General features: G+C 44.9%; 1 protein-coding gene across 5 annotated transcripts in view; it reads left to right on the forward strand.

Moving 5' to 3' along the window:
* The first annotated feature begins 3,461 nt into the window (after positions 1 to 3,461).
* SLC36A1 (solute carrier family 36 member 1) overlaps positions 3,462 to 26,437 on the forward strand; it is a 49,647-nt gene continuing 26,671 nt past the window's right edge. For 3 of the 5 annotated variants that reach the window (XR_007133869.1, XM_047771104.1, XM_047771319.1), the window contains exons 1-5: positions 3,462 to 3,595; positions 15,738 to 15,885; positions 22,623 to 22,713; positions 23,859 to 23,947; positions 24,389 to 24,484. Coding sequence is in view for 4 of the 5 variants with exons in the window: in XM_047771104.1 (XP_047627060.1) it covers positions 15,743 to 15,885; positions 22,623 to 22,713; positions 23,859 to 23,947; positions 24,389 to 24,484 (419 nt within the window). In the remaining variant the exon portion in view is untranslated. Of the gene's footprint in view, positions 3,596 to 15,737; positions 15,886 to 22,622; positions 22,714 to 23,424; positions 23,487 to 23,858; positions 23,948 to 24,388; positions 24,485 to 26,437 lie in introns of those variants that run through there. The other 2 variants (XM_047771230.1, XM_047771407.1) reach the window with 2 other exon arrangements.

Consider the following 26,437-nt stretch of genomic DNA (forward strand, 5'->3'; position numbering starts at 1 on the left):
AACTGCCAAAGAGCTTCCTAACGGGGTTATACCCTTGTACACACCTACCAGCAATGGATGAGGGTCCTGCATGCTCTGCATCCTCACCAACACAGGTATTTCCAATCTTTGCTTTTCTGTTGTCACAGATGGATGGCTCCAAACATGGCTTATCGTTGCAATTCTTTCATCATCTTCATCCCCTTGGCTTTCCTGATCTAAACCAGATTCAGGAGAGTTTGTCTTGTTGGTCTTACTCAGCTGCCCCTGCCTGTTGTTGCAAAAAAACAAACAAAAAAAAGGAATACCGCTGTGCAGCTCTGAGTGAGCTCTTCACCTTCAAGAGGAGAGTTTTTACTGATGCTTTTCTGAGATCTTCCCCCTACCCCTGGGTCCCTTCAGTGAGTGAAGCTGTCTGATCTCAGGTGCTTTTGTTAGCTCTTACAGGTAGGTGTTTTGGTATCTGTGGATTCTATTTATCTTGTGGCTTTGCTGTAAACAGAAGTTTCAGAGTTTTTTCCTTTTTTGCTTTTGTATAGTTTCTAACAGTAAAAGAGTCAAAATGCTTATTTACACATCCATTCTGCACTGGAAATCTTGATCTGTCTGAGTAAACAGTGGGAGCAGAGGTAGAGATTTGTATATTGGGGGAAAAGCTATCTGGGAAAGTTAAGGAGACGTTATTGTATGCTAATTTATAATTAGGACTGCAGAATGATAAAACCGATGGAGTCCTAACAGTATCTGCAAACGGTGCAGCCTTCTTTTCAAGGGACTCTCTAAAAAGGGTATGGTGGTTAGGTCAAAGGAAGAACTTTATCTAGTTAATGCATCGCAGGTGCAGGTGGGGGAGGCAAGTTCCCACTTGCATCTGTAATTCCAAAGGGGGAGCTGCATGATTCTCATAAGCTCTGCTTTCCTGGGATAAAACTTTAGGAGCTAAGGAATCAATGAAATTCAAGGCCTGGAGGTGACCTAAAGGGGGTATTCCTTGACTGGAGCTCAGCAGCATTCCAAGGACAGCTCCTGGCCCTGAACAGTTAATGCACTGGGGAGTTCTTCCTACGGATGCAATGAACTCATTTGTCTTCATATTTTGAGCATGAATCTACATTCTTTTCTCTTTTGCTGGCGAAATGAACCAATTGTAGTAGATTTTAAAAAACATATGTATAGTTTATAGAACATGGAATTCCCATGGTGGCTCAGTGGTAACAAACCTGAATAGTGTCCATGAGGATGTGGGTTTGCTCCCCAGCCCTGATCAGTGGGTTAAGGATTCAGCATTGCCGTGAGTTGTGGTGTAGATGTGGTCTGGGACCTAGCGTTGCTGTGGCTGTGGTGTAGGCCAGCAGCTGCAGCTCCGATTCTACAAAAAAAAAAAAAAAAAAAAAAAAGAAAGAAAGAAAGAAAAAAAGAACACACAGAGATTTTAAACATACATACCTATATAAAGTAACATGTTTATGGAACCATACAAACAGCACAGACAGGCCTTCCTGTTGTGGCTCAGCAGAAAAAAACCCAACTAGTATCCATGAGGACGCAGGTTTGATCCCTGGCCTTACTCGGTGGGTTAAGGATCCAGTGCTGCTCTGACCTGTGGTATAGGTCACATATGCGACTCAGATCTGGCGTTGGTGTGGCTGTGGTGTAGGCCAGCAGCTGCAGCTCCGATTCGATCCTTAGCCTGGGACCTTTGATATGCTACAGATGCAGCCCTAAAAAAGGCTAAAATAAAATAAAATAAACAGCACAGATAGTAAAAAGTGTTAAGCAAAACAACAACTACTGGTATTTATGATCCTAAATTTTAACACCAGGCATCTGCACATGTCTATATAAAGATATTTCTATAAATACATAGCGTTTGGAGGATAATACGTGCTGGTAACTATAAATCTTTGGAGAGGAGAATAAATTTGGAGAAGGGGAATTTCCACTGTTTATACACTTATTTCTACACTTATACATTGCCTAACAGCTCTAATAAAATATGTTAATGTTTTACTTATACAATTTAATGAATATTTTAACAGATTTATTGAGGTATGATTTACATACAATAAACTGCACATATTTAAATTTCATAACTTTCAACATATATATTCGTGCAACCATTACCACAATCAAGATAATATATTGGTCACCTTGAAAGTTTCCTTATGCCCCTTTCTAATCACTCTTTCTTCTCCTGGCCTCCCCATCCATTCCCAGACAACCACTGCTGTGCTTTCTGTCAGTGTAGATTATTTTAAAATTTCTAGAATATTGTATAAACAGATTCTTTTCTCTGACCTCCCCCCCTTTCACTTGGCATAATTAAGATTTATCCATGTATAATTATTTTAAGATTTATCCATTTGTAGCTGTAGCAATATTTTTTTTTGGCTGGGTAGTTAATTTTCAAAAGTAAAATCTGCTAAGAGGAGGAAAGAGAAGCTTAGATAATACATACACCTCAAACATACAGAAATGTTGCCATTCATTTTAAAAGGTTACTTGGGAGTTCCCCTCATGGCTCAGTGATTAACCAATCCGACTAGGAACCATGAGGTTGCGGGTTCGATCCCTGGCCTTGCTCAGTGGGTTAAGGATCTGGCGTTGCCGCGAGCTGTGGTGTAGGTTGCAGACGCGGCTCGGATCCCGCGGTGCTGTGGCTCTGGCGTAGGCCGGTGGCTACAGCTCCGATTCAACCCCTAGCCTGGGAACCTCCATATGCCACGGGAGCGGCCCAAAGAAATAGCAAAAAGACCAAAAAAATAATAATAAAAATAAATAAAAATAAAAAGGTCACTTAAATTTTTAAAATAGGAGTTCCCATCGTCCTGGCTCAGTGGAAACAAGTCTTACTCGTATCCATGAGGACTCGGGCTGGATCCTGGCCTTACTCAGAGGGTCAGCGATTCAGCGCTGCTGTGAGCTGTGGTGTAGGTCGCAGATGCGGCTCGAATCCGACACGGCTGCGGTGTAGGCCGGCAGCTGCAGCTCCAATTGGACCCCTAGCCCGGGAACCTCCATATGCCACAGGTGAGGCCCTAAAAAGACACACACACACACAAATTGTAAATATATTTAAAAAGGCAATGTTGCCTTACCTCACAGTTCTGTGTCCGGTGGCAAGCTCCCGTTTGTGTAAAACGTCTAAAAATCTGACCAGAGGAGATTTTTTTTTAGTGTACTATTTTTCGATTATAAAAGCAACAAGTACCCATTGAGACGTGTTAAAGAAAAGGCCGCGGGTGTAAAACGGAGCAATCTTTCGCAAGCCCACAACTCAGGGGACGGTGCTGCGGCTCCGGACTGGCGGCGGGCGCTCGGATCTTCCACGCCCGACTCAGTCCCCAGCCACATCATGCTGCCTGTAGGGACAGCATCCGGCCGCGAGGTGGCGGTGCGGAACCGAGTTTCCGAGCCCCGCGAGAGGAAAGCAGCCGCCTCGCGCGGGAGCACGTGACCCGGCTCTCGGGTTTGGGCGCCTGGGTCACGTGATGGGGCCCGGAAGCGGCTGCCAGGGCAGCCGGCGGTGGAGATGGCAAGGGTTCCACGCTGAGGCAGGGACAGGTGGGCTGCTGGGCTGAAGCAGGAGCCAGAGCTCAAGTCGGAACCCCGAGCGGTGAGTCCGTGCACGGACGGGCTGGGGCTGGCGGCGGGTCAGCGCCTTTGCTGAACCCATGTCCCCTTCCTCCCCGCGCCGCAGAGGCTTCGGGTTAGACACTGACTGGCCGACTGGCCTGGGCTGCGGGTCCGAGTCTCCTCGGCTCCCCGGCCGCAGCTGCGGTGTGGTGCACACCCCTCCGGGAGAAGGGGAGCTGGAGAATCCCTTGTCCTTCGCGCTCTTCTCCCATGACCTCCCTGACCTGTTTGACAGGTGTGGAAACAGATGGGAAAGATTGCCAAACGACCACAGGGCTTCTGCGGAGGTTCCTGAAGGGGTCAGGAGATCGCGGTCAAGTGACCTGCCCGCTGTGGGAGCCCTGCTTGGAACTTGCTAATAGCGGGTCTTTGAGTCGTAGAGTAAGGAACCGCAAGGACTCTGGGAAATTATCTTTTATAGCCCCCGTCTAGGGCTCTTGGGGAGATTGAGGTCCAAGAAGGAGTGGCGGTTGCCTACGGTCATGCAGTGAGTTAGTTGCAGATGTGCGACGAGAAACCAAGTCTCCCTGAGCTCCAGCGGCTCTTTGCTTTTCACTACCCTGCCTCCTGCGAAAAACTTAATAGGTGAGAAGTCACCGTACCCTTTTGCTGTCCCCTTGTCTTTCATTCCACTCCCCTTTTGTAGCTCTTCGTTCTCTCTCGCTGGGATCCGGCTCTGGGTGTGGTTCCCTGTTTTCAATATTCAGGATTTTTCTGCAGACTCATCATTCGGTAGGTTCTGTTTCTAACCGTCACGCAATTTTGTGTAAACCATACTAAAACCTGAAATAAGAGGCGGAGTATGCTCCTGGGAGGGTAGGTGGCTCCCAGCTCTGGTTGTGAAGAGCTCTGGCATTAAAGAATGTCAAGACCTTTGCTTTATTTGTAATGTAGCTTGTCAGATTCGAAGAATGCTGGTTATTCGGATGGATGTTTTGCAGTTATTTGAGGCTTGCTGAAAGTAGATAGTGTGAGGTAATGGAAGGAACCGAGATTGAAGAATCAGGAAATTTTCTTATAGTTCTGACCGTTGGCTTTGCAACCTTGAGTGACTCCCATCCTTGCCTGGGTGTAGGTTTCCCAGTCTGCACAGTGATGGGGTGGAATCTCAAAGGGCTCCTTCTGCTTTGCCATTCTTTGCATCTCAGGCTGTTTGTTTCCTAATTAGAAAGGTTTTTTCTTTTCCCCTGTGTATATTAGTATCTGTCTGTAATAAGGCTTAATACAGTTGGCCAGGAGGCAGTTTCCCTTCTTGTTTGTAGGTTGCCATGAAATCTACCTCCTCTTTCTTCCTATCTCTGTGTTATGTCTAAGCTTAATGCTGATAGCTGAAAATGGTTTTAACTTTTATTATTTTAAATATGATCAAGGCTCTCTTTGAATTTTGTTGAGAGTCTAGGCTATAGTAAGTAACTCGTACATTTACAGTGTGTGTGTTTTTTGTTTGTTTGTTTGTTTGTTTTGAAAGATGTCCTTGAAGGCAAAAGGAGACAAAAGACTTGGTCATTTGCTCTGAGTTTGGGACTGTTTGGGATGCAGCCCGTTTTTAGCAGAGGTTATACTTATGATGTTAAATCTGTCTTCCTTTGTTTTGTAAACAGTCACAAAGCCATGTATAATTGTCTGCTATTGAGTTCTTGTTTTCCCTTTAAAGCATATATCTGTTCATTTGACCTTATCCCTGTGGCAGCTTGAAGTGCTCAGTGCTGTCTTTGTCTATTTTAAAGGCGCTCTGAGGAAGTAGATTCCATTTTTTTGGGTAATGTTCCAAAGACCACACCTTGGACCTGTGGATAGAAGTACCAGGAGGGAGGTGGTTTTGAATGAGCATGAATAAGGGCTTTAAAAGAATCAGCGCTCTCACATCACAACGTGGTGGTCTCTGTCACTGGAGGTCCTTGTCCCTGGCCAGTTACTTTGGAGAATGTAGTAGATTGGATCACCGTGTTGGGTAGAGGGTTGGACTAGACAAAATTTTAGAGTTTCTTCTAACTCAGAAGGCCTGTGAAATTCTAGGACGGAATCTCTTGTTTCGTAGGGCATGAAGTTGTGTAGATGGAACAGATGTCTGCTCTTGTGACTGCTTTATCTTCCTCCTTTACTCAGATAACCATTCTCATGTTGAAAACGCCTCCTGTTTCTTTTTATCCCTCCTCCCTTTGCCAGTGAGTGTCTCAGTCCTTTATGTTCTTGTTACCTCTTCCAGGGTCAGAGGCTGGAGAGTCATCTCTATTGATAATATAGTGCTTATTTCTACCCTGACCCGAAATGAGATCCCCAAACGGGGCTGAGTGAATGGCTTTGGCTTCTGCTTTGCTCTCTGGTCCTGGAAGTGTGGGACTAACCACTAACTCTTAGGCTAGCTTTTGTCTTTTTCCCATACAGAAAACCTACCTTGAGTCTAAACCCAAGCCGTGGAAGAATCCTGTAGCTCCTTCCTTTGGCCAGGCCTTACTGGGTCTGAGCACACAAAGCTAGCCTCTGTTTAATGGGTATGGGGCCCAGTGGTTAGATCATTCTGCCTTTGCCAAAAGAGAAGCTATAGGATGCTATTATTTAGTGCTCTTTTCTTTTTTTCTCCCAAACTTTTCTCTTGTAACCCTGGCCACCCAGGGCTGGTTCTCAGTGGCCCCCCTCTAGTAGGAAAGCCTCCTCTGTGTTTGCCTTTTCCATGAAGTTCAGATATCTGTCTCCATGGGTTACTGGGATGCTCATGGCACATAGATCACTGTTTCTGAAATGGGGACCTGGCTCAGCTCTCCAGCGATGGAATGGAGGAAGTCCTGAAAGCTTTGTTTGTGTAGTGACTCCCTGAATTGAACTTCTGACTTCCTGTCCCTGAACTCCTCTCCCGTAGTAATCACAGTTGCTACCACTAATGAGCCTGCATTATGGACCAAGCAACATATATAACATCTTTTCCCTCTGACTTTATAGCAATATTGTGACATAAGTATTATTAATGACATTTTTCAGATGAGGAAACTGAGACAAAGGGAGGTTAGGGTCACACAACCAGGGTCTGAACTCATGTACTTTTTCTGATGCAAGAATTCTTCCTGCAGACCTAATCCTGCCCCATTTTTGTTCCTTCCTTGTCCGCCGCATATAGGAACACAGTTTGCATTGTTGTTCATGTTTTTGGAATCCCAACAATGAAGAACAGAACATATATCAAGAGAATTCGCTGCTTCTCTGGGTTCCAGAGAATGTAATTGTTTCAGAATAACAGGTAGAACCCTTAGTCTGCATCTGTCACCAATCCATGAACTTTGGTAGGACGTGAGGGCTGATAATAAGATCACATCTGTATATTTCTTCTTAGTGCTTTAGAGAAATCTGCCTGTAATCAAGACCTTCTAAGAAGCTGGTTACGACTAGAATGCCCAGTTTGAATTAGGTTGGGCCCAGAAATTTGTGCGTGTGTGTGTGTGTGTATTTTTAAAGCTCTTTGTTGGGATAGAATTAATATAGCATACTTTTCAACTATTTAAAGTGTACAGTTCAAAAAGCTTTTATATTGAATTCAAAAAGTTGTACAACCATCGCTACAATTTTAGAACATTTTCTTTTTTTTTTTGGCTTTTGTCTTTTTGTTGTTGTTGTTGTTGTTGTTGCTATTTCTTGGGCCGCTCCCGCGGCATAGGGAGGTTCCCAGGCTAGGGGTCGAATCGGAGCTGGAGCCACCGGCCTACACCAGAGCCACAGCAACACGGGATCCGAGCCGCATCTGCAACCTACACCACAGCTCATGGCAACGCCGGATCGTTAACCCACTGAGCAAGGGCAGGGACCGAACCCACAACCTCATGGTTCCTAGTCGGATTCGTTAACCACTGCGCCACGACGGGAACTCCAATTTTATAACATTTTCATCCCCCTAGAAGAAACTCTGAACCCTTTGCTGTCACCCCCTAATCCCTCCCAGCTCCCTCCCCCAAACCTTAGGCAGCTACTCATCTGCTTCTTGTTTACAGGTTTCCCAATTCTGGACTTTCATATAAATGAAATCATGCAGTCTATGGTCCTCTCTGGCTGACATTTCATTTAGAATATTGTTTTCAAGGTTCATCTGTGTCGTAGCATCCATCAGTATTTCATTTCTTTTTAGGCTGCAGAGTCTTCCATTGCATGGGTCTACCACATTTCATTTGTCCATTAGATTTTTCTTTCCGTCTTTTTGGCTGTTAGGAATAATGCTGCTATGAACATTTGTGTATATGTTTTTCTGTGGACATCCATTTTCATTTTGGTAGGTACCTAGGAGTGGAATTGCTGGGTCATATGGTAAACATGTTAGCCTTTTGAGGAACTGCCAGCCTGTTTTCCAAAGAGATTACACCATTATACATTCCTACCAGCAGCGTAAGAGGAATTTCCCTACAATTTCTCTACATCCTTGCCAGTCCTTGTTATTGTCTGTCATTGAGTCTAGCCATCCTGGTGGATGCGAAGTGATATCTCATTGTGGGGTTTGTTTCTCATTTACCTGATGGCTAAGAATGTTGAGTATTTTTTCATATGATTATTGGCTCTTTTCAAATCTTTGGACAAAAAGCTATTCAGAGCCTTTGCTCATTTTTTAATTGGGTTGTCATTTTATTATTGAGTTGTAATAGTTCTTTGTATGTCTGAACAGAAGTCCCTTATCATAAATGCAATTTGAAGAGATTTCACCCAGTTCTGTGGGTTGTCTTTCATTTTCTTGAAGGTATCCTTTGAGGTATATAAACATGTAAAATTTTGATTATGTCTATATAAGAAACTGCTTAATCCACGGTTGCAAAAATTTATGCTCATGTTTTCTAAGAGTTTTTGTTTATTTATTTATTGCCTTTTTTTTTTTTCTCTCTTTTAAGGGCCTCACCTGTAGCACATGGTGAGGATCCTTAATCTGCTGAGCAAGGCCAGGGATCGAACCCGCAACCTCATGGTTCCTAGTTAGATTCGTTAACCACTGAGCCATGATGGGAAGTCCCCATGTGAATTTTAAAATCAGCATGTCAGTTTCTGCAGAAAGGCAGCTAGGATTCGCTAGGGATTCAGTTTAATCTGTAGATCAATTTAGGAAATATTGCCATCTTAACAGTATTAAATCTTCTAATTTATCAATATTGGTATGTTTTTCATTTATTTAGGTTTACTTTATTTCAACAATGTTTTATAGTTTTCATGTACAAGTCTTAGGTCTCCTTGGCCAAGTTTCTTCCTAAATATTTGATTCTTTTTGATGCTGTTGTAAATGGAACTTGTTTTCTCAATTTCATTTTCAGATTGTTTATTGAAAGTGTGTAGAAATTAACTGATTTTTGTGTATTGATCTTATATCCTTCAGCTTTGCTGAACTTATTAGTTCTAATAGTTTTTAGTGGATAATTTTTTGTGGGTTTACAAGTCAGCCTTAGAAGTGTTGTTTAGTTTTTGATAATGAAACCGACACTTTATTAATTAATTAATTTATTTTCACAGCCATACCCACACCATATGAAGGTTCCCAGGCCAGGGATTGAATCCGAGCCTCAGCTGTGGCAGCGCCAGATCCTTTAACCCACTGCACTGGTTGGGGGATTGAACCTGCACCTCTGCAGTGAAGCAGAAGCATTTTGGTTCTTCACCTACTGCACCACAGTGGTGGGAACTCCTGGCCAACAGTTTAGTGCTGCCTTTCCTTCCAATCTCTCCATTCTCCTCCCCAACCTTCCCTTGTACCATGAAAGAGACCTACCAACTCATATGAATGGATTCTCCTTCCTGTATTGGAGTTATCTTGTTTATTGTACTGAATTTGGAATAGAATCTAATCAATAAACTCTTAAACAGCTATCTTGAGAACATTTTAGTATTTTCAAAAATGAGTTCAGAAGTGAGTTTAGTATTTTCAAAAGTGTAAGTCTGATAGGTGGGGGAAAGATGCTCTTAGAGTTTTTATGCTCAGGGGTCTTTGTTGGAAATTAAAGAAATACAAAGTAAAACAAATATAGGAGGCACCCACTCATCAGACAGAGCAAAAATTAAAATGATAAAATCCATTGGTGGGGTTATGAAAAGAAATACATGTCCATATATTGCTAGTGATGCTGTAGGTTCCTCCCATCATTCATACGGTAAGAATCATAAAAAAAAAAAAATCTGTTCATCTAGCTCTATTCCTAGGAAATGACTTGAAAATTAAACACTATTTTCAAGAATTTTTTAGCTGTGATATAAGATAGTCATTAGGAAAAAGAGAAAGCAGAAGCCCCTGAATCCAGTAATTGGGAGCTAGTGAAACAAATTATTTTGTTAATATAATAATGGAGCATTATATTGCAACTAAATATCATTAGTACGTGCACTGGTTAGAATCAAGGTAGAGTAGATATGAAATAAGTGGGAAAAAGCCTTAAAATAATGAGGATATCACTTAACTAAAAATAGTTTATGTAAGGAAAAAGAATAAAATTTATCAAGGTTATTCAAATAGTTGATATTTCAATGCAATTTTGGTTGAAGGTACACTTGAAAAAAATATGTATATCCATATTTTTTCCCACTGAACATGCAGACTTTTAAATTAAAGTGTAGTTAATTTACAATGTTGTGGCAGTTTCTGCTGTACAGCAAAGTGACCCAGTCATACGTGTGTGTGTGTGTGTGTGTATAATATAAGAAAAGGAATGTGTGTATGTATACACACACACACACACAAACACACACACACACACACACATTCCTTTTCTTATATTATCTTCCATCATGGTCTATCCCCAGCAGTCGGATATAGTTCCCTGTGCTGTACAGTGGGACCTCATTGCTTATCCATTCTAAATGTAATAATTTGCATCTACTAACCCCAAACTCTCAGTCCATCCCACTCCCTCCCCCTCCCCCTTGGCAACCACAATCTGTTCTCTATGTGAGTCTCTTTCTGTTTTGTAGATAGGTTCATTTGTGCCATATTTTAGATTCCACATACAAATGATACCATATGGTGTTTGCCTTCCTCTTTCTGACTTACTTCACTTAGTATGAGAATCTTTGGTTGCATCCATATTGCTACAGATGGCATTGTTTCATTCTTTTTTGTGGTTGAGTAGCATTTCATTGTATATGACATCTTCTTAATCCATCATCTGTTTATGGACATTTAGGTTGTTTTCATGTCTTGACTATTCTGAATAGTGCTGCAGTGAACATAAGGGTGCATGTATCTTTTTGAATTATAGTTTTGTCCAGATAAATACCCAGGAGTGAGATTTCTGGACCCTATGGTAGTTCTTTTTAAACATTTTTTAAATTATAGTTGATTTACAGTGTTCTGTCAATTTCTGCTATACGGCAAAGTGACCCAGTCATACATACATATACATTCCTTTTCTCATATTATCCTCTGTCATGTTCCATCACAAGCGATTAGGTGTAGTTTCCTGTGCTATACAGCAGGATCTCATTGCCTGTCCACTTTAAATGCAATAGTTTGCAACTACTAACCCCAGACTCCCAGTCCATCCCACTCTCTCCCCGCTCCCCCTTGGCAGTCACAAGTCTGTTCTCCATGTCCATGAGTTTGTTTCTTTTCTGTAGATAGGTTCATTTGTCCCATATGTTAGATTCCAGATATAAATGATATCATATGGTATTTGTCTTTCTCTTTCTGACTTACTTTGCTTAGCATGAGAGTCTCTCGTTCCATTGATGTTGTTGCAAATGGCATTCTTTCATTCTTTTTTATGGCTAAATAGCACTCCATCGTGCATATGTACCACATCTTCTCAATCCATTCATCTGTTGGTGGTCATTTAGGCTGTTTCCATGTCTTGGCTATTGTGAATAGTGCTGTGGTGAATATAGGGGTCCATGTATCTTTTTCAGTGAAAGTTTTATCTGGATATATGCTCAGGAGTGGGATTGCTGGGTCATATGGTAATTCTATATTTAGTTTTCCGAGGTACCTCCATACTGATTTCCATAGTGGTTGTACCAATTTACATTCCTACCAACAGTGTAGGAGGGTTCCCTTTTCTCCACACCATCTATAGCATTTGTTATATGTAGACTTACCAATGGTAGCCATTCTGACCAGTGCGAGGTGATACCTCGTTGTGGTTTAGATTTGTATTTCTCTAATAATTAGTGATGATGGAAATTTTTTCATATGCCTTTTCGGCATCTGTATATCTTCTTTGGAGAAATGTCTATTCAGATCTTCTGTCCACTGAAATCTGGAACAAGACAAGGATGCCCACTCTCACCACTTTTATTCAACGTAGTATTAAAAGTCCTAGCCACAGCAATCAGACAAACAAAAGAAAGAGGTATCCACATTGCAAGAAAAGAGGTAAAATTGTCACTCCATGCAGATGACATGATACTATATATAGAAAACCCTAAGGACTCTACACAGAAAAACTGCTTGAATTGACCTATGAATTAAGTAAAGTAGCAAGATACAAGGTTAGCATTCAGAAATCGGTTGTGTTTCTGTATACTAATAATGAAATGATAGGAAAGGAATATACGGTAGTTCCACTTTTAGTTTTCTGAGGAGCCACGGTACTGTTTTCCATAGTGGTTGCACAGACTTCTCTTACTACGTGTACTCTTTTGAGTCCTATGTAGTCTTATGTAGATTTTTACTTTGTGTTGATGAGCTGCATGAGATGCATAGACTCTGTTCATTGTCCTGCAGAACCTGAGGACAGTGTTCCAGCTTGTCTTGAACGCTCACATATTACAGCCCTCGTTTTGACAGTTGACAAATTCTGTTAAAAATCTCCCACAGGGCAGGAATCAGCAATTACAGCATTAGATGGTGAAAACCAGGTTTCATCAAAGAAAGCCTGGGACAAAGTGGCCATGGAGCCTAGTGCTAGAGAGAAGAGGAAGAGGCCTTGGTTGTCAGAAAGAAGTCCTGGGAGGCGCTCCCCAGAGTGACTGCAGCCATCTACAGTGTTTGAATTTCTGCTCAGCAGCTCTAAGAAGGGCTTGCTGGGATCTTTTCAGGGAGAAGGAACACATCGTCTCCTGGAGCAATCCATTTGGCCAGCTCCTTTTTTTTTTTTTTTTTGACATCAGAAGCTTCTTCCTATGTCTAGCCAAAGACCTGCCTCCCTTTAGTTTCCACCTGCTGATCCTGTTTCTCAGTGGTCTTTGAGGCGCCAAAGAAAGAGTGTGATCCATAGGACAGCTTTTAAAGACAGTTTTTCTCATTCCCAAATTGCCACGTCTCCAGGTTGGGCCTTCTCAGGACTTCCACCCATTCTTCATTTAGCTGGTTCCCATGCCCCTCATGATCTTGGTGCTGACCTCTGGCTATACCACAGTTTATCCTTATCCTCCTTGTAGTGTGCTGCCTGGAACAGACTACAAGGTGTGGCCAAAAAGAACAGACGCTCAGCGCTCTGGAGTCCTCTCTTGAAGAGCAACCAAGAATTGCAGTAGCTTATTTGGCGTCTATTATGATATCATTGATTTCTGTTGAGCTTATCATCAACTTAAGCCCATAAGTAGCATTTTTTTTCCCTTTCCGACATGCATGCAGCTGCCAAGCCACATTTTCCCCGTCCTGCGGTTGTTTATTGGACTTTTGATCTGCAGATTTCAGCCTCTTTTTGAGCAGGTTTCTTAACAGTAATCTGCCCTGGGTTGCCTCAGTTTTTATACACAACATAAAGAGGCCTCTTTGCAGTGTTCGAAATAAAATTGAGAGTCTGTGCCAAATAAGCAACAGAGTGCTTTCCTGGTTGGTAGGGAGGGATTGGGGAACTTGTCAGTGCCTGTGTTCTGTCTCTCTTACTTAGTAATATGCACGGCTTGCCTGGAAGGCTCTGTTGTTCAGACATTTGTGGTATGTTGGAAGAAACCAAAAATTAGCTGTTGTTTGCATAAAGAATTCCTTTAATTGATGCCTGGACTATTAGAGCTGCAGAGCTGCTGATAGTTGGTTCAATACACACCACCCCTCACCACCCCCACCGCCTTTTTGAGCATTTGGAACTAAGACCCTAGAAAAATAAAGAAAACTGTTCCGAGTTACCAAGCAAACTCATGACAGAGGCAGTTTTAGAACCCAGGCCTTCTGACCTGCTTAGAAACTAACTTAATCACTTCTGCCTGTATCGCAGCTTTCAACTGCTCATGCTAGTATACTTTACAGGGTTGATTTTGTTTGTTTTTTTTTTTTTTTTTTCCTGACCCTCTTATGAGTTTAACTGCCCAAGAGCAAGATAAATTCTTTGCATTTCTCCCTCATGGGAGTAAGTGATGCTCTCTTAGATGTTCAGCAAAGTCGGCTCTGGTGGTGAAGTGGGCGGGATCCTCTCTGGGACTGCCACGTCCTTTGCTGGCTTTCTGTCAGGCTCTTTCCCTATGAGATTAAGTGAGGTCCTTCCTCCTTTCACCTGGTGGGAGAAAATGACATCACTCCTGGATCACTCAGGTATGGGGGGTGGGGGGCAGTGTCTAAAGAGTCCCTTGGGACTTGACACTGCCCCGTCTGTTCTCTGGCAGCAGGTGTTGGGTATTGGGCCGGACGGTGTGTTGTGATGGCTGTGGGGGGTCCTGTCTCCTCACCAGGTATCTCAGATAGCACATCAGACTCAGGATGGGCCTCAGGCCCACAGGCTGGGGGAGCGCCTTAGAGAGGCGGGTGGTTGTGCCAGTCCGCGAAGTGTCAGGAGGATTTTTCTTTGTTTTTTTAAAAAAATTTTTGTAAAGTTTCCTTGTTATGTTTTGGCCTCACCTGTGGCATGAGGAAGCTCCCGGGATCGAGCTTGCATCGTAGCAGCAACCCAAGCCGCAGCAGTGACGCCAGGTCCTTAACACGCTGAGCCACCAGGGGAACTCCTGGAGGATTTTTAACTGTAGTTTTTAATGTTCGTGGAAGCTTTTTTTCTTTTCTTGGTTGCAGATTCTTGGAGGAAGCTGACTCTTTGATTACGATATTCCGTCACTGCACCTGTTGTGGTATTCAGTAGATGTTTCCAGATGCAGGCAGGGCACCAGGATCTGTGTTTCCTGCTTGGCCGCTACCTGGCTGTGGCAGAGCAGGTCATGTCATCTTTTAGGTGGTCGAGTCTTTATCTGTAAAATGAGCAGTTTGGAGTGACCATCGAAGGTTCTTTTAGCAACAGTCTCTAGCATTCCGGGAGCCTGCATGACTCTCAGAATGTAGTCTTACTGTACAACTTGGTGCAGTCCTTGTTTTTCTCTTTTCTGCAGTATAATTACTGAAAAAGTCCACCCAGGGGCATCAGTCACCCTCACAATCCTCCCCCAACCTGCAACAGGAAGGGTTTCTTTTCACCGTCTTTTGAAAATTGGCAAATCTGCAAAAAGTAAAGAAGGAAGAAGGGTTGTAGCGGGGAGATGTTAAGACAAGGGCCAGTGGGGAGGGAGCCCCTCTCGTGTTTCTGCTCTTCCCCTGAGCTGCTTTCAGCTCGGTGTTCAGGCTGATGGCAAGGTAAGAGACCTAGGATGAGGGGATGAACATCGCTTCTGACCTCTAAAGAGTGTAGGACAAGCCAGAGGTCATGGCAGACAGAAAGAGAAAGTCCCTTGTGGCTCTGCGACTGGTGGGGGAGTTTGAGCAGAATTGGATGGTCTGGTGGGAATTTCTGGAATGCAGAAGGTTCTTGCTCCAGCCATCGCAGAGGAAAAATAAGGTGCAGTGGGGAATATTCAGGTTCCTGTCCTCTGAGAGCTTCTCTTGGGGAAGATGGATGTAGAATCCCTGCCACTGTTGCTCAAGATCCAAGACCTGAGCTTAAAGAAAGAGATCGTTAGTCTCCGCCTGGGGAATGGTGAAGGCTACGTAGAGGTGCCGTCTGCATCTTCCCCCGCCCCTCCCAAGCATTGGCTTACCTTTGCTCTGTCCAGGTGTACTGGCAAATTTAGAAACTTGTGAGTGTAGCACTGACTGGATAGGTTGGGAGGCAGAAGCCGCGCGGGAGCTCAGCCCGCCCTTGTGTACTTTGTACCTTTTTCATTTCTCTTGGCGTCAGGCACTTTGATTGTACATACTCCATAGTGCAGCTGTCACTGAGCGACGGTGGCAATGGCTGCTTCTGCCCGGGAGCCCACCCAGGGCTTGGAGCTAAAGGCCCCAGCCACTGGCGATCTTAGCGCTGCCCCTGTTCCCCCAGCTACCATGTCCACGCAGCGACTTCGGGACGAGGACTACCGTGACTACAGCTCCACTGACGTGAGCCCCGAGGAGAGCCCATCCGACACCCTGAACAACTTCTCTTCCCCAGGCTCCTACCAGCGGTTCGGGGAAAGCAGCAGCACAACGTGAGTAGCCGTTCCGTCTGCGCTCCTGGCTGAGATGTGTGTTCCTAAGTTCCATCTTCGTGGTGTGGTCTCCCTGAGAGGGATATTTGCTCCCCTCTTCGATCCATTCTCTGCAGGTGAAAGGAGGATGCTAGCGATGCTGCTGAGATTTGAGCTTCTTGACTTCCTCTTGAGTCTCCTTCCTTTTCTTTTTTCCAGTGTATTTAAAAATGTATTATAGGTGACCTGCAGTGCTGTGTTTCAGGTGTACAACCAAGTGAATCGGTTATACGTGTGTGTGTGTGTATGTGCGTGTATTCTTTGTCCGATTCTTCTCCTGTGTAGATCATCACAGTGTTAAGTAGGTTTCCTTGTGTTATACAGTAAGTCTTTGTTACTCAGTCTATTTTGTATATAGTAGTGTGTATCTGCCAATTCTAACCTCCCAATTTACCCCCCACCCCCCCCCGCCGTGTTTCCTCTTTGGTAACCGTAAGTTTGATTTCGAAGTCTCTGAGTTTCCGTTTTGTGAATAAGTTCTTTTGTATCATTTTTTTTTATTAGATTCCACGTATTAGTGATCTCATATGGTATTTGTCTTGCTCTGTCCCTCTAGTCGCTTTCTTATTTGTTGTTCATTTGAACCATGTTGGTTCCAGAAGCCTGAGTCAAGTTCTGAACAAAAGGGAAACTTCCAGAGAGGACATTCCCTTGTTTGGAACCATGGGGAGTTCCTGCCAGGGCGCAGTGGGTTAAGAATTGGACTGCAGAAGCTTGGGGTGCTGCAGCTTGGGGTGCTGGGTTGCTGTAGGTCACAGCTGTGGCTTCGATTCAACCCCTGGCCTGGGAACGTCATGTGCTGTGGGTGCTGCTATAAAATGAAAAAAAAAATTTAGAACCATGGATCGTCTGTGTTAGAACCTCCAGTATCTCCAAGTCCAACTGGAAGCTTCCTTTGCAAAGTCTCCTCTAGACTTCTGCCCCTGTTCCCAAACAGCCTGCGGGTGGGGGAGGGGCATGTGGCGGAAGATGTAGGCAGAAGGAGGAATAATTCCTCCTGAATTTAAGAGATTCAAGGGGTTGATAGCGAAGGCCTAAGGTGGCCTGCTCTGCATGCCCTCAGGAGGACTTTAGGTTTTATCCCTGGAAACTGAATTCCAAGCCTCCTCTGGGCCAAATCTGGCCCTCTGTGGGTCTCAGTTTTTCCAGCTGTAAGATAAAATTGAGGCCAGCCCCCCACGCCACCCGGTGAAGTTATGCCAACTTGTCCGGTGCTCACCATTCAAATGAGAAGGTTTCAGAGGAGGGTTTTCTCCACTGAGTGTCTGGCCCAGTTCTGACACTCAGCAGACTCCTGAGATTTCTTCTGGATCCCAGCATCCCTTTTGCAGCCTTTCTGTTTATTCGTCAAACTTTTTTGCTGTCACCCTCTCTGTGTTCTCTTGTTGGTTGAGTGTGACTTACTGAGGGATTCATTATGTCCTTTTTTCCCCCCCTGCTTTTTGCTTTTTAGGGCCGCACCCACTGGCATGCGGAGATTCCCAGGCTAGGGTTTGAATCAGAGCTACAGCTGCCGGCCTACGCCACAGCCACAGCCGTGCCAAATCTGAGCCGCGTCTGCGACGTACACCTCAGCTCACGGCAACGCTGGATCCTTAGCCCACTGAGCGAGGCCAGGAATCGAACCTGTACCCTCGTGATTCCTAGGCGGATTCGTTTCTGCTGCACCATGACGTGAACTCCTTCATTATGTCCTTGACTCACATCGTCCCCCGTGGCTGCGCCAGGAGACCAGGGCAGCTTCTCGTGGAGCTCATTGCTGGCGAAGCTCCTACTGGCTGCTGTCTCTCCTGGTGCTGGGCGTGTGTCCTCTGTGAACTCACATGGAACTAGTGGACGTGGTCTGCCCGCATTAAAGCCCCTCTCCACCCCTCGCCGCTTTTCCGCTCACAAAGATTCATTCTCCATAGCTTCTTGCGGCTGGGGCCTGCTTGCTGAGCTGGGTCCCCGCCTTGGCTGGCAGTGTTGGCTGATGGAAAAGATTGCTTAGAGCCCAACTGGCAGCACTGAGGACTATCTTTCCTCTCTTTCCTCTGACCTTATCTGCCCAGTCGGCTTCCCCCAGGCAGAACGAGTGTCACAAGAAGCCAGTGGCTTGGAATAGCCTCTTTTCAGAAGTCATTGTCTCTCTCTTTCTCTAGTTTCCTTTACAGTTTTTTTTTTTTTTTCTCTTTGTTCTCAGGCATCCACGTGTGTGTGCAGTGCTTGCCATATGGGATCTAGATTTTCACTTTCAGAGGGACCTCCTTGAAGTTCAAAACTTAGCAGCCACTTAGCAACTTCAGGATGGTAGCTTAGAGGTTTTCTTTGTATTGAAGATAATGCGTGACTGTTAGCTACTCTGAATATCTCTTTTTCCACATTGGGTTATAACTAGTAGTTGACCCCAAATTATTACCCCTTGTTCAAAGAAGGATACTTCGCTTGGGCTTGCCTTGGGACATTTTCTGAGGGCCCATCCAGCCCTGATATTGTGAGGCAAGGTAGGTGACCACGAAAGCCCATTGTGGCAGGTATCACAATCCCATCACAAGTGTACAGGGCAAAGGGTTCCCTTGGTACTCGAAGGCGTGGTTAGGCACTTGCCACGGGCCTGCATCCACACAGGCGTTACGTGTAGAAGCATGCCAGGTGTGGTTAAGTATAAGCTGATTTGGGGGACCTCTTAGCTTAGTAGGTGAAAGTGTTAGGGACAAGTTTTGAGCTGGATTCCTGTCTCCTAGGACTTGGTCCACTGTGTTATCTAGTTTACTGAGGAACAAAGTATATGGGAAAAGTACATGAACAAAGTACAAGAATCAGCACATATGCCTGCACCAGCAGGCCCTTCTAGGGGTGAAGGGCTCAGTAAAAATCTTGAATCAGGGGAACAGGTAGGAACCACAGACACTTCCCTGATGATGTGTTTGGTGAGGTCATTTTCTAACACTTGATGTAATCCAGCTGTTGACTGCTTTCACGACAGCCTCATTTTTGCTTTTTGGGCTGAGTTTTCTTTGTGCCCTCTTGAGCTCCATTACCGTAGCTCTTGAGTGAGCTTTGATACTTCTTTCCCAGGCTGGCAGGCTGATAAACCATCCAGCTGGAACTGGTCTTCTGGAGATTATCTGGAGCAGCTGTTTGCATGGTATAGTCTTCAGACCCTTTGGGGGCCCCAAGGCCGTTTTAAGAAGTCTGTAAAGTCAAAACTCTTTGCATAATAATACGAACATGTGATTTGTCCTTTCAGTTGTGTTGCATTTGCACGGATAGTTCAGAAGCAATGGTGGGTAAAGTTGCTAGTGCCTTAGCACCAGTCGAGGTGGTAGCACCAAATTATGCCAGTCACCATTGCATTGTTTACTGATACACAGATAAAAAGAATAAGCACATTTTCACTTAAGCTCATCCTTGATGAAGCCATCAGATTACTAATTTTATTAAATCTTAACCCTTCAGTACAAGTCTTTTAATATTCCATGTGACGAAATGGGAAGTAGGCATGAAATACTTTTACTGAACAACTAAAGATCTATGTGTCATTCAGAACTGAGGACTTGGCAGACATTTTCTTGAAAATGAAACTCGTGAAACTGTCACCTCAAGAAAAACAATGTAGAATTTGTTGCTGACAATAAAATTTGAGCTTTCAATAAAATCGGGGAAGAAAAAAGCATGTATGCAGCACTGTGACCTCAACGGCTTCCCTCTACTTAAAGACTTTTCTGATGAGATTAGGGATGCTATGAATGGAGGTGATGTTTTGGATGTTGTATAATGAAGTGGTGTGCCAGCATTTGGAAGATCCACATAACTCAGGGAACCGAAATCTTCTCGATGGCCAAAGTGTGATGTTAGAAAATTGTGTCTGGGAGTTGCCGTCGCTTCATGGTAGAAACGAATCCAACTAGGAACCACGAGGTTGCAGGTTCTTCGATCCTCGGCCTCGGTCACTGGGTTAAGGATCTGGTGTTGCTGTGAGCTGTGGTGTAGATCCCAGATGCAGCTAGGATCTGATGTTGCTGTGGCGTAGGCTCCAATGCCGTGAATGCAGCCCTAAAAAGCAAAAAAAGAAAAAGAAAAAAGAAAAAAAGAAAGTTGTGTCTGGGTAAAAGAGCCATTCAAGGAGCAAGATCACCAATGGGTATTCATGAATAGTGCATGGCAAGTTCAGATTCCACATTACAGCTGACTTCTAAGAAACGACTGTGTGTCGAGTTTTGGTGTAGCATCAAAGAAAAATGATCACAATTATCTGAGGAGGCCGTTAAGATACATTCTAACTACATGTTTGGGTGAGGACAGATTTCCTTCAGATACTTCCACTAAAACAACCTATCGCAGCAGATTCAATGCAGAAGTAGATAATCCAGCTGTCAAGACATTAAAGAGATTTGTCAAAAAACGATAGTACCCTTCTTTTATTTTTTTTGGAAAATAGAATCACTACTTTTTATTGCAATTGGTTATTTATATTAACATGTAATAGGTTTATTATTCTTTTAAACCAATAAATATGTTTACATTTCTTGGTTTAATTTCTAATGTAATACATGTGAGCGGACATAATCCACATACTCAAAAAAGTATTTGGGATCCTCAGTGATTTATAAGTGTATAAAGGACTCTTAGGACCAAAAAAGTCTAAGAACTATTGATTTGGAGCCTGAACAGACTATAGAGATTTGCAAAACTTTCCTTCTCACCCCCTGTGGTTAAGACTATGCATCCATGGAGTTGGTTTTGTGATACTCATATAGTTTACCAGCTTGTGGCCATTGATTAAAATGAGTAATTTTGGTTAATTGCCTAGAATCCTGCTGTTTCAGAGCTGAAGTATACTGTTCTGGTCCAGTTCCTCCCTCACCCCCATTCTACAGATGAGGCAACAGAGCCAGAGAAGGGGTGGGACTTGTCATATGGGGTTAATGGCAGAGCCAGGGTAGAGGGACCTGATCTCCCACCAGACCCAGCTCAGATGCATTTGGAGGAGGCCTCTGGTAGGTAGGTGGGTTTGGGAGAAAGCTTACCTTTGCCCTTAAGGGATTAAACATTTTCCAGGAAGGAAATTTGGTTGACCTACCATCCCTCCCATAATCTCCTGGTCACTGGCCACTGATAATGAAGGAGTCAGCCCTGGGCCCTTGCATCCTTGAGCTTTTCCGTTCATTTAGGCCAGAAGAACACTCGCAGGGCTCTGATTGACTTACCTCTTGTCATTCAGACTTGAGGCAGTTTTCTTGATCTTGCCTGTGAAGCTTAGAGGTAGTAGGAAGGTCAAGAGATTGTCTCCCAGGAGGCCGAGGGTGAAAGGTTACCAAAAGTGAAATTCATTTATTACGTTCTTGATGAGTTAACACTCACATTTCCCATCAGTTTCTGCTGAGTTACAGATTTGGGGAAATATGCAAACCCATCATTTAGATGGTATTTAGGTTACCTGTGAAGATGTTTTTCCAGACAGGGCCAGGGGGCCAGATCCTGAGTAAGTCAGTGATTTGGGGCCAAGCGCTACCATGTTGACCCTGCTGGAGATAACAGAGGATTGAAAATGCTGAAGACAAGACCGCTGCTGTCTGTCTTTTGAGGGGTTCCCAATTCTCTACTGAAGCCCACCCTCACTCCCACCCCCCGCCAAGGGGCCAAGAAACTGACGCCCTCCTCCGTGTTGGTGCCTGCCCCTCTCCCAGGCCCTTCCCCGTCAGCACACACGCAAGCCCTGTTGCCCTGCTGGGCTCAGCCCAGGTCTCTTTGCACTTTAAACACTCCCCTGCCATCCGATCCCTAGGCACAGTTCTTGGGCTTCTCTGAAAACAGGCGTCTTTCTACCTTGGGTGGTGGTTCTTTTGGGTGGGCCTTATTTTCCTGGAGATGTTAGTTTCTAGAGACCGAGGTCCATATCTGATTCCTCCGGATTTCCACTGTTGTGTTGACTCAATATTTTATACATTATAGATGGTGTTTGTTGAGTGAAAAAATTGTGAGGATCCATGAGAGGCTTTACAAATTTCAGCTTGCGGGGCACAGTCCGTACAACGACAAAAGAAGACACCCGTCCTCAAGGCAGAAGGATAAACTAGTGACTGTCTGAAGAGGGCTTTTCCGATCCTAGGACTCCATGGCATTTGCCTATTTTTTTTTTTTTTTTTTAATACAAAGCAGACCAGGGACAGGTCTTTCATGGAACCATACAACTTTTACTCTGTTCCCTTTGCATAAAACTTTCTGTTAAGTGTTGGGGGTGCTATTTTTAATCCTCCCCCCCCCCCCGTTCTTTTCTCACAGGGGGTGTCTGTCCTTCACAGTTATGCTTGGCATGTTCTGCTGCAATTCTGGATCTGAGTCTTTACAGAAAAGCTCTGGGGTGAAAGGCAGGCCCAGACAGACCAGGAATGAGATCCCTACCACCCCTCTGGTCTAATCTCCAAGAGAGGCAGACTCTCGGAGATGCCCCAGGGAGGGAAGCTTTTAGCCCAGTGCCTGGGAGAGTGAGCTCGGGGGCTAGACCTAGATGGCCTGGGTTTGAATCCAGGCTCACACTCAGGTGTGTGACCTTGAGCGAGTTTTGCTTCCTCACGCATGGGATCATACCTCTCTCGTAGAGTTCTAGAAATTGAATGAGGTAATTCATAAAGGCCCGAAGCACAGTGCTGAATGCTCAATAAATCTTAGCTCTCATTATTGCTAACATGCCCTCGTCTGCTGCCTTCCCATTTCAGATGGTTCCAGACCCTGATTCACCTGTTAAAAGGCAACATTGGCACAGGACTCCTGGGGCTGCCGCTGGCGATGAAAAATGCAGGCATCTTGGTAAGGGTCTGTGTTGGTGTGGGGCAGTACTGTGGCAGATTTTAGAAGGTGGCTTTTTGTTTTTTAATTTATGTCACGTAAGACATTTAAAAAATTTTAAAACGGGAAGTTTTTCTTTTTCAAATTCAGTTGAGAAAAAGCACAGTTCCGGTGTTCATCTGAAGGTATTTGTGGAGGATCTTCTGCATGTCAAGCACTGTTCTTGGCTCTTAGGATGTTATCAGTGGGTAAAACAGACAAAGATTCCTGCCATCATGGAGCTTACTTTGTGGTGAGGAGGAAGTACTTAAAGTTTTTCTGGAAGTTTCTAGCAATTTTATATATATATATATATTATATATATATATATATATATATATATTTGCTCTTCAGGGCCGCACCCATGGCATATGGAGGTTCCCAGGCTAGGGTTCTAATCGGAGCCACAGCTGCTGACCTACACCACAGCTGCAGCAATGCCAAATCTGAGCCGCGTCTGTGACCTACACTGTAGCTCATGGCAACGCCAGATCCTTAACCCACTAAGTGAGGCCAGGGATCGAACCCGCAACCTCATGGTTCCTAGTTGGATCTGTTTCTGCTGCACCACAATGAGAACTCCTCTAGCAATAATATTAACAAATGAATTAGTAACAGAAGTCCTCCCTGCCCTACCCTCAGATGGCCAGCTCTGAGAATCTTATTTTTCCTTTAATGATTCCCCCTCTACAGACTGCCTGTCGAGAGCCATTCTGGTTTCTCTGAAAGCTGAAGATAGCTCAGAGCTGGAGATTGTTCCCAGCTAAGGCCTGTCATTCTTGTGGCGCTGCTCTGAAGAGAACTCTCCCCTTCCCACCACCTCTCAGCCTGTCTCTTCTTCCCAGAGAGTCACAGGAACCTTCTCTTCTGCTGAATGGCAACAGTCATAGAATGGCCTCATCTCGTGTCATTCTCCGCTGGGAGACGAGCTCTCTAGGAGGCCTGCTGAGGGTCCGAGGGTGCCTGTCCTATGGAGCTAAGCTCTGGGAGCACATTTGTCTCTCGAGTGCTGTGCCGGAAGTTGTGTCATTGGAAGGTGCCTTCAGGAGCAGGTTGATCATTTGCAGATTCAGTTCTAATTCTGCCCCTTTGTCTCTCCCTCTCGTGCCCATGACGTCTGTCCCCAGGTGGGTCCCCTCAGCCTGCTGTTGATGGGCCTCGTGGCTGTGCACTGCATGGGTCTGCTGGTGAAGTGTGCCCACCACTTCTGCCACAGGTGAGAGCCCGGGAGCTACCTCTCGCGTCTCACGTCATCCTCTCGGGTTCCCTTACCAGCACCGAAAGAGAGCGCTTAAGACAGGTCACCCTAGACGCTTTGAGCTGCTGGTTGTCACAGCACTGCCTCTCCCTGGGGATTTCTGTGTCTTTTTTTCAGCTTATTGTCAGCTGTCATACTCACTTGGGTCCAGTGGACAGATCGCACGTTCTGGCTTCAAGTGCTGTGTAACCGTCCCCCCTTGTAAAGATTTACCAGCTGGTTGTTAACGATCCCAGTGACTTAACTCTTCTGCTCCTTGGAAGCATTAGACGCAGGACTCAGTGCTGTGTCTGGGGTGGCAGGGTGGGGAACCGGCCTAGGTGTCCTTGAGCTACGTTTGTTCTCCCGTTGTTGTCTCACCGCTGCACTCTGCCCTTCTCTCCCCGCCCCCTCTCCCAGGCTGAACAAGCCGTTTTTGGACTACGGGGATACAGTGATGTACGGCCTGGAGGCCAGCCCCAGCGCCTGGCTCCGGAACCATGCACACTGGGGAAGGTAATGGGTTTTCTTTTTCTTTGCAGCTGTGGCCTCCAGGTCTGGGGCCTTCAGATGGGGAGGTGAGGGGTGGGAGATGATGTAGGTGGTGGGAAGAGCACTCGGGGCTAGAGTTCCGGCCCAGCTCTGCCGGAGGTGATCTGTGTGACCCCTCCCTCCCCTGGGCCTCATGTAAGACACGAACCTTGCCTGAAAGATATCTGAGAGCTGTGCCAGCTTTGACAGCCTGTGACCAGTGACCATATTTCATCCCCCCATGTGGTCAGTAGGTATAGGTAAGCACACCCTTGTAAGTGGTACAAAACCCTTCTAGGTATAGGGAGGAGGGGTTTCCCTGCGGTCACTTACGTGGCCCTGGCCCTTCAGGAGAAAGAGAAAGATGCGTGGGAACCTCGAGAGCAAGAGATCAGGAATAGGATATACCAGTAGAGAGAAGAGTGTCATGAGCTGGAAATACATCCCAGGGGCTCTGACGGGAAGAGGAGCCTTAAAGATGCTCTTACCCACTGTGCTGGATGAGAAGTACACATGATAGGTGCTTTCAGGGCAGGGCACTGGGCAGGAGAAGGAAGGCTTCAAGGAGGAGGTGTGAGGTGAGCTAGAACCAGTGGGTTTGTTAGAGAAAGAGACATTTCACGAGGTGGGGAGTGGGGAGATGTTTGGAAATTTTGTACCTTTTTGGATGCGTTAAGAGCAATATTCTACTGTGTGTTTCATATTTGAGGAAATAGTGCATTTATTTATTTATTTAGTCTTTTTTAGGGCTGCGCCCATGGCTTATGGAGGTTCCCAGGCTAGGGGTTGAGTCAGAGCTGTAGCCGCTGGCCTACACCTCAGCCACAGCAATGCAGGATCCTCGCCCCGTCTGCGACCTATACCACAGCTCGCAGCAACAGTGACCTAGGCCAGGGATCAAACCCGCGTCCTCATGGATACTAGTCTGGTTTGTTAACTACTGAGCCATGATGAGATGATGAGAACTCCCGAAATGGTGCATTTAGATGTAGAAAGTTGATAACATCAAGGGCCGAATCCATTTTTTTTTTTTTTTTTTTTTAAGGGCCGTCTATGTGGCATATGGAAGTTCCCAGGCTAGGGGTCAAATTGGAGCTGCAGCTGCTGGCCTACACCACAGCCACAGCAGTGCTGGATCCAGGCTGTGTCTGTGACCTACACCATAGCTCACGGCAACACCAGATTTTAACCCACTGAGTGAGGGCAAGGATCGAACCTACATCCTGATGGATACTAGTCGGGTTCATTTCCACTGAGCCACAATGGGAACTCCCTGAATCCTTTTTTAAAAAAAGAGCACAAAAAGAAAAAGAAAAAACTGAGCCATATCAAAGTTACGTTCTCCAGAACAAACTCCCTTTTGTGGTCATAGGGAGACTTGTGCCTTCACACACAGTCAGCTATGGTACAGGTTTCTGTAATTCTTTCCGCAAAATCATTTTGTGTGCCAGGCAGAAGCCAGATTGCCAAGTGACCGCTGTTGGCTGGTTGGTCGTTGGGCGATTCTTTCTTTTCCTCTTTCCTTGTCTTCATCTCTCTCCTCTCTCCATGCCTCCCCCCTCCTTCCTTACGCCCTTCCTTCCTTTAATAAAATTAATGTGTGTGCTTATGGTAAAAAAAAAATTTTTTTAGAACAAGTTAGAAAGACATAAAGTGGAGAGTAAACGTATATCCTGGTCGTAGTTGCACGAGTATTCTTCTGGAATTTTCTGTATATGTATGAACATGCACACATTTCTTACACAATTACTGCATTATGCATACAAATTGGAGACCTGTTGTTTTTTTTTCCCTTAAAGTGGACATTTCTCTCTCCACGCACATAGATTTAACATCCTCTTTACCTGCTGTCTACTGTTCCATCTCAGAATGCTCTATAATTTAATCACTTTCCTTTTGATGACCCCTTAGGTTGTCACCAGCTGTTGTTGTTGTAAC

Source organism: Phacochoerus africanus, chromosome 1 (assembly GCF_016906955.1).
Source record: "Phacochoerus africanus isolate WHEZ1 chromosome 1, ROS_Pafr_v1, whole genome shotgun sequence".
Classification (NCBI taxonomy): Eukaryota; Metazoa; Chordata; class Mammalia; order Artiodactyla; family Suidae; genus Phacochoerus; species Phacochoerus africanus.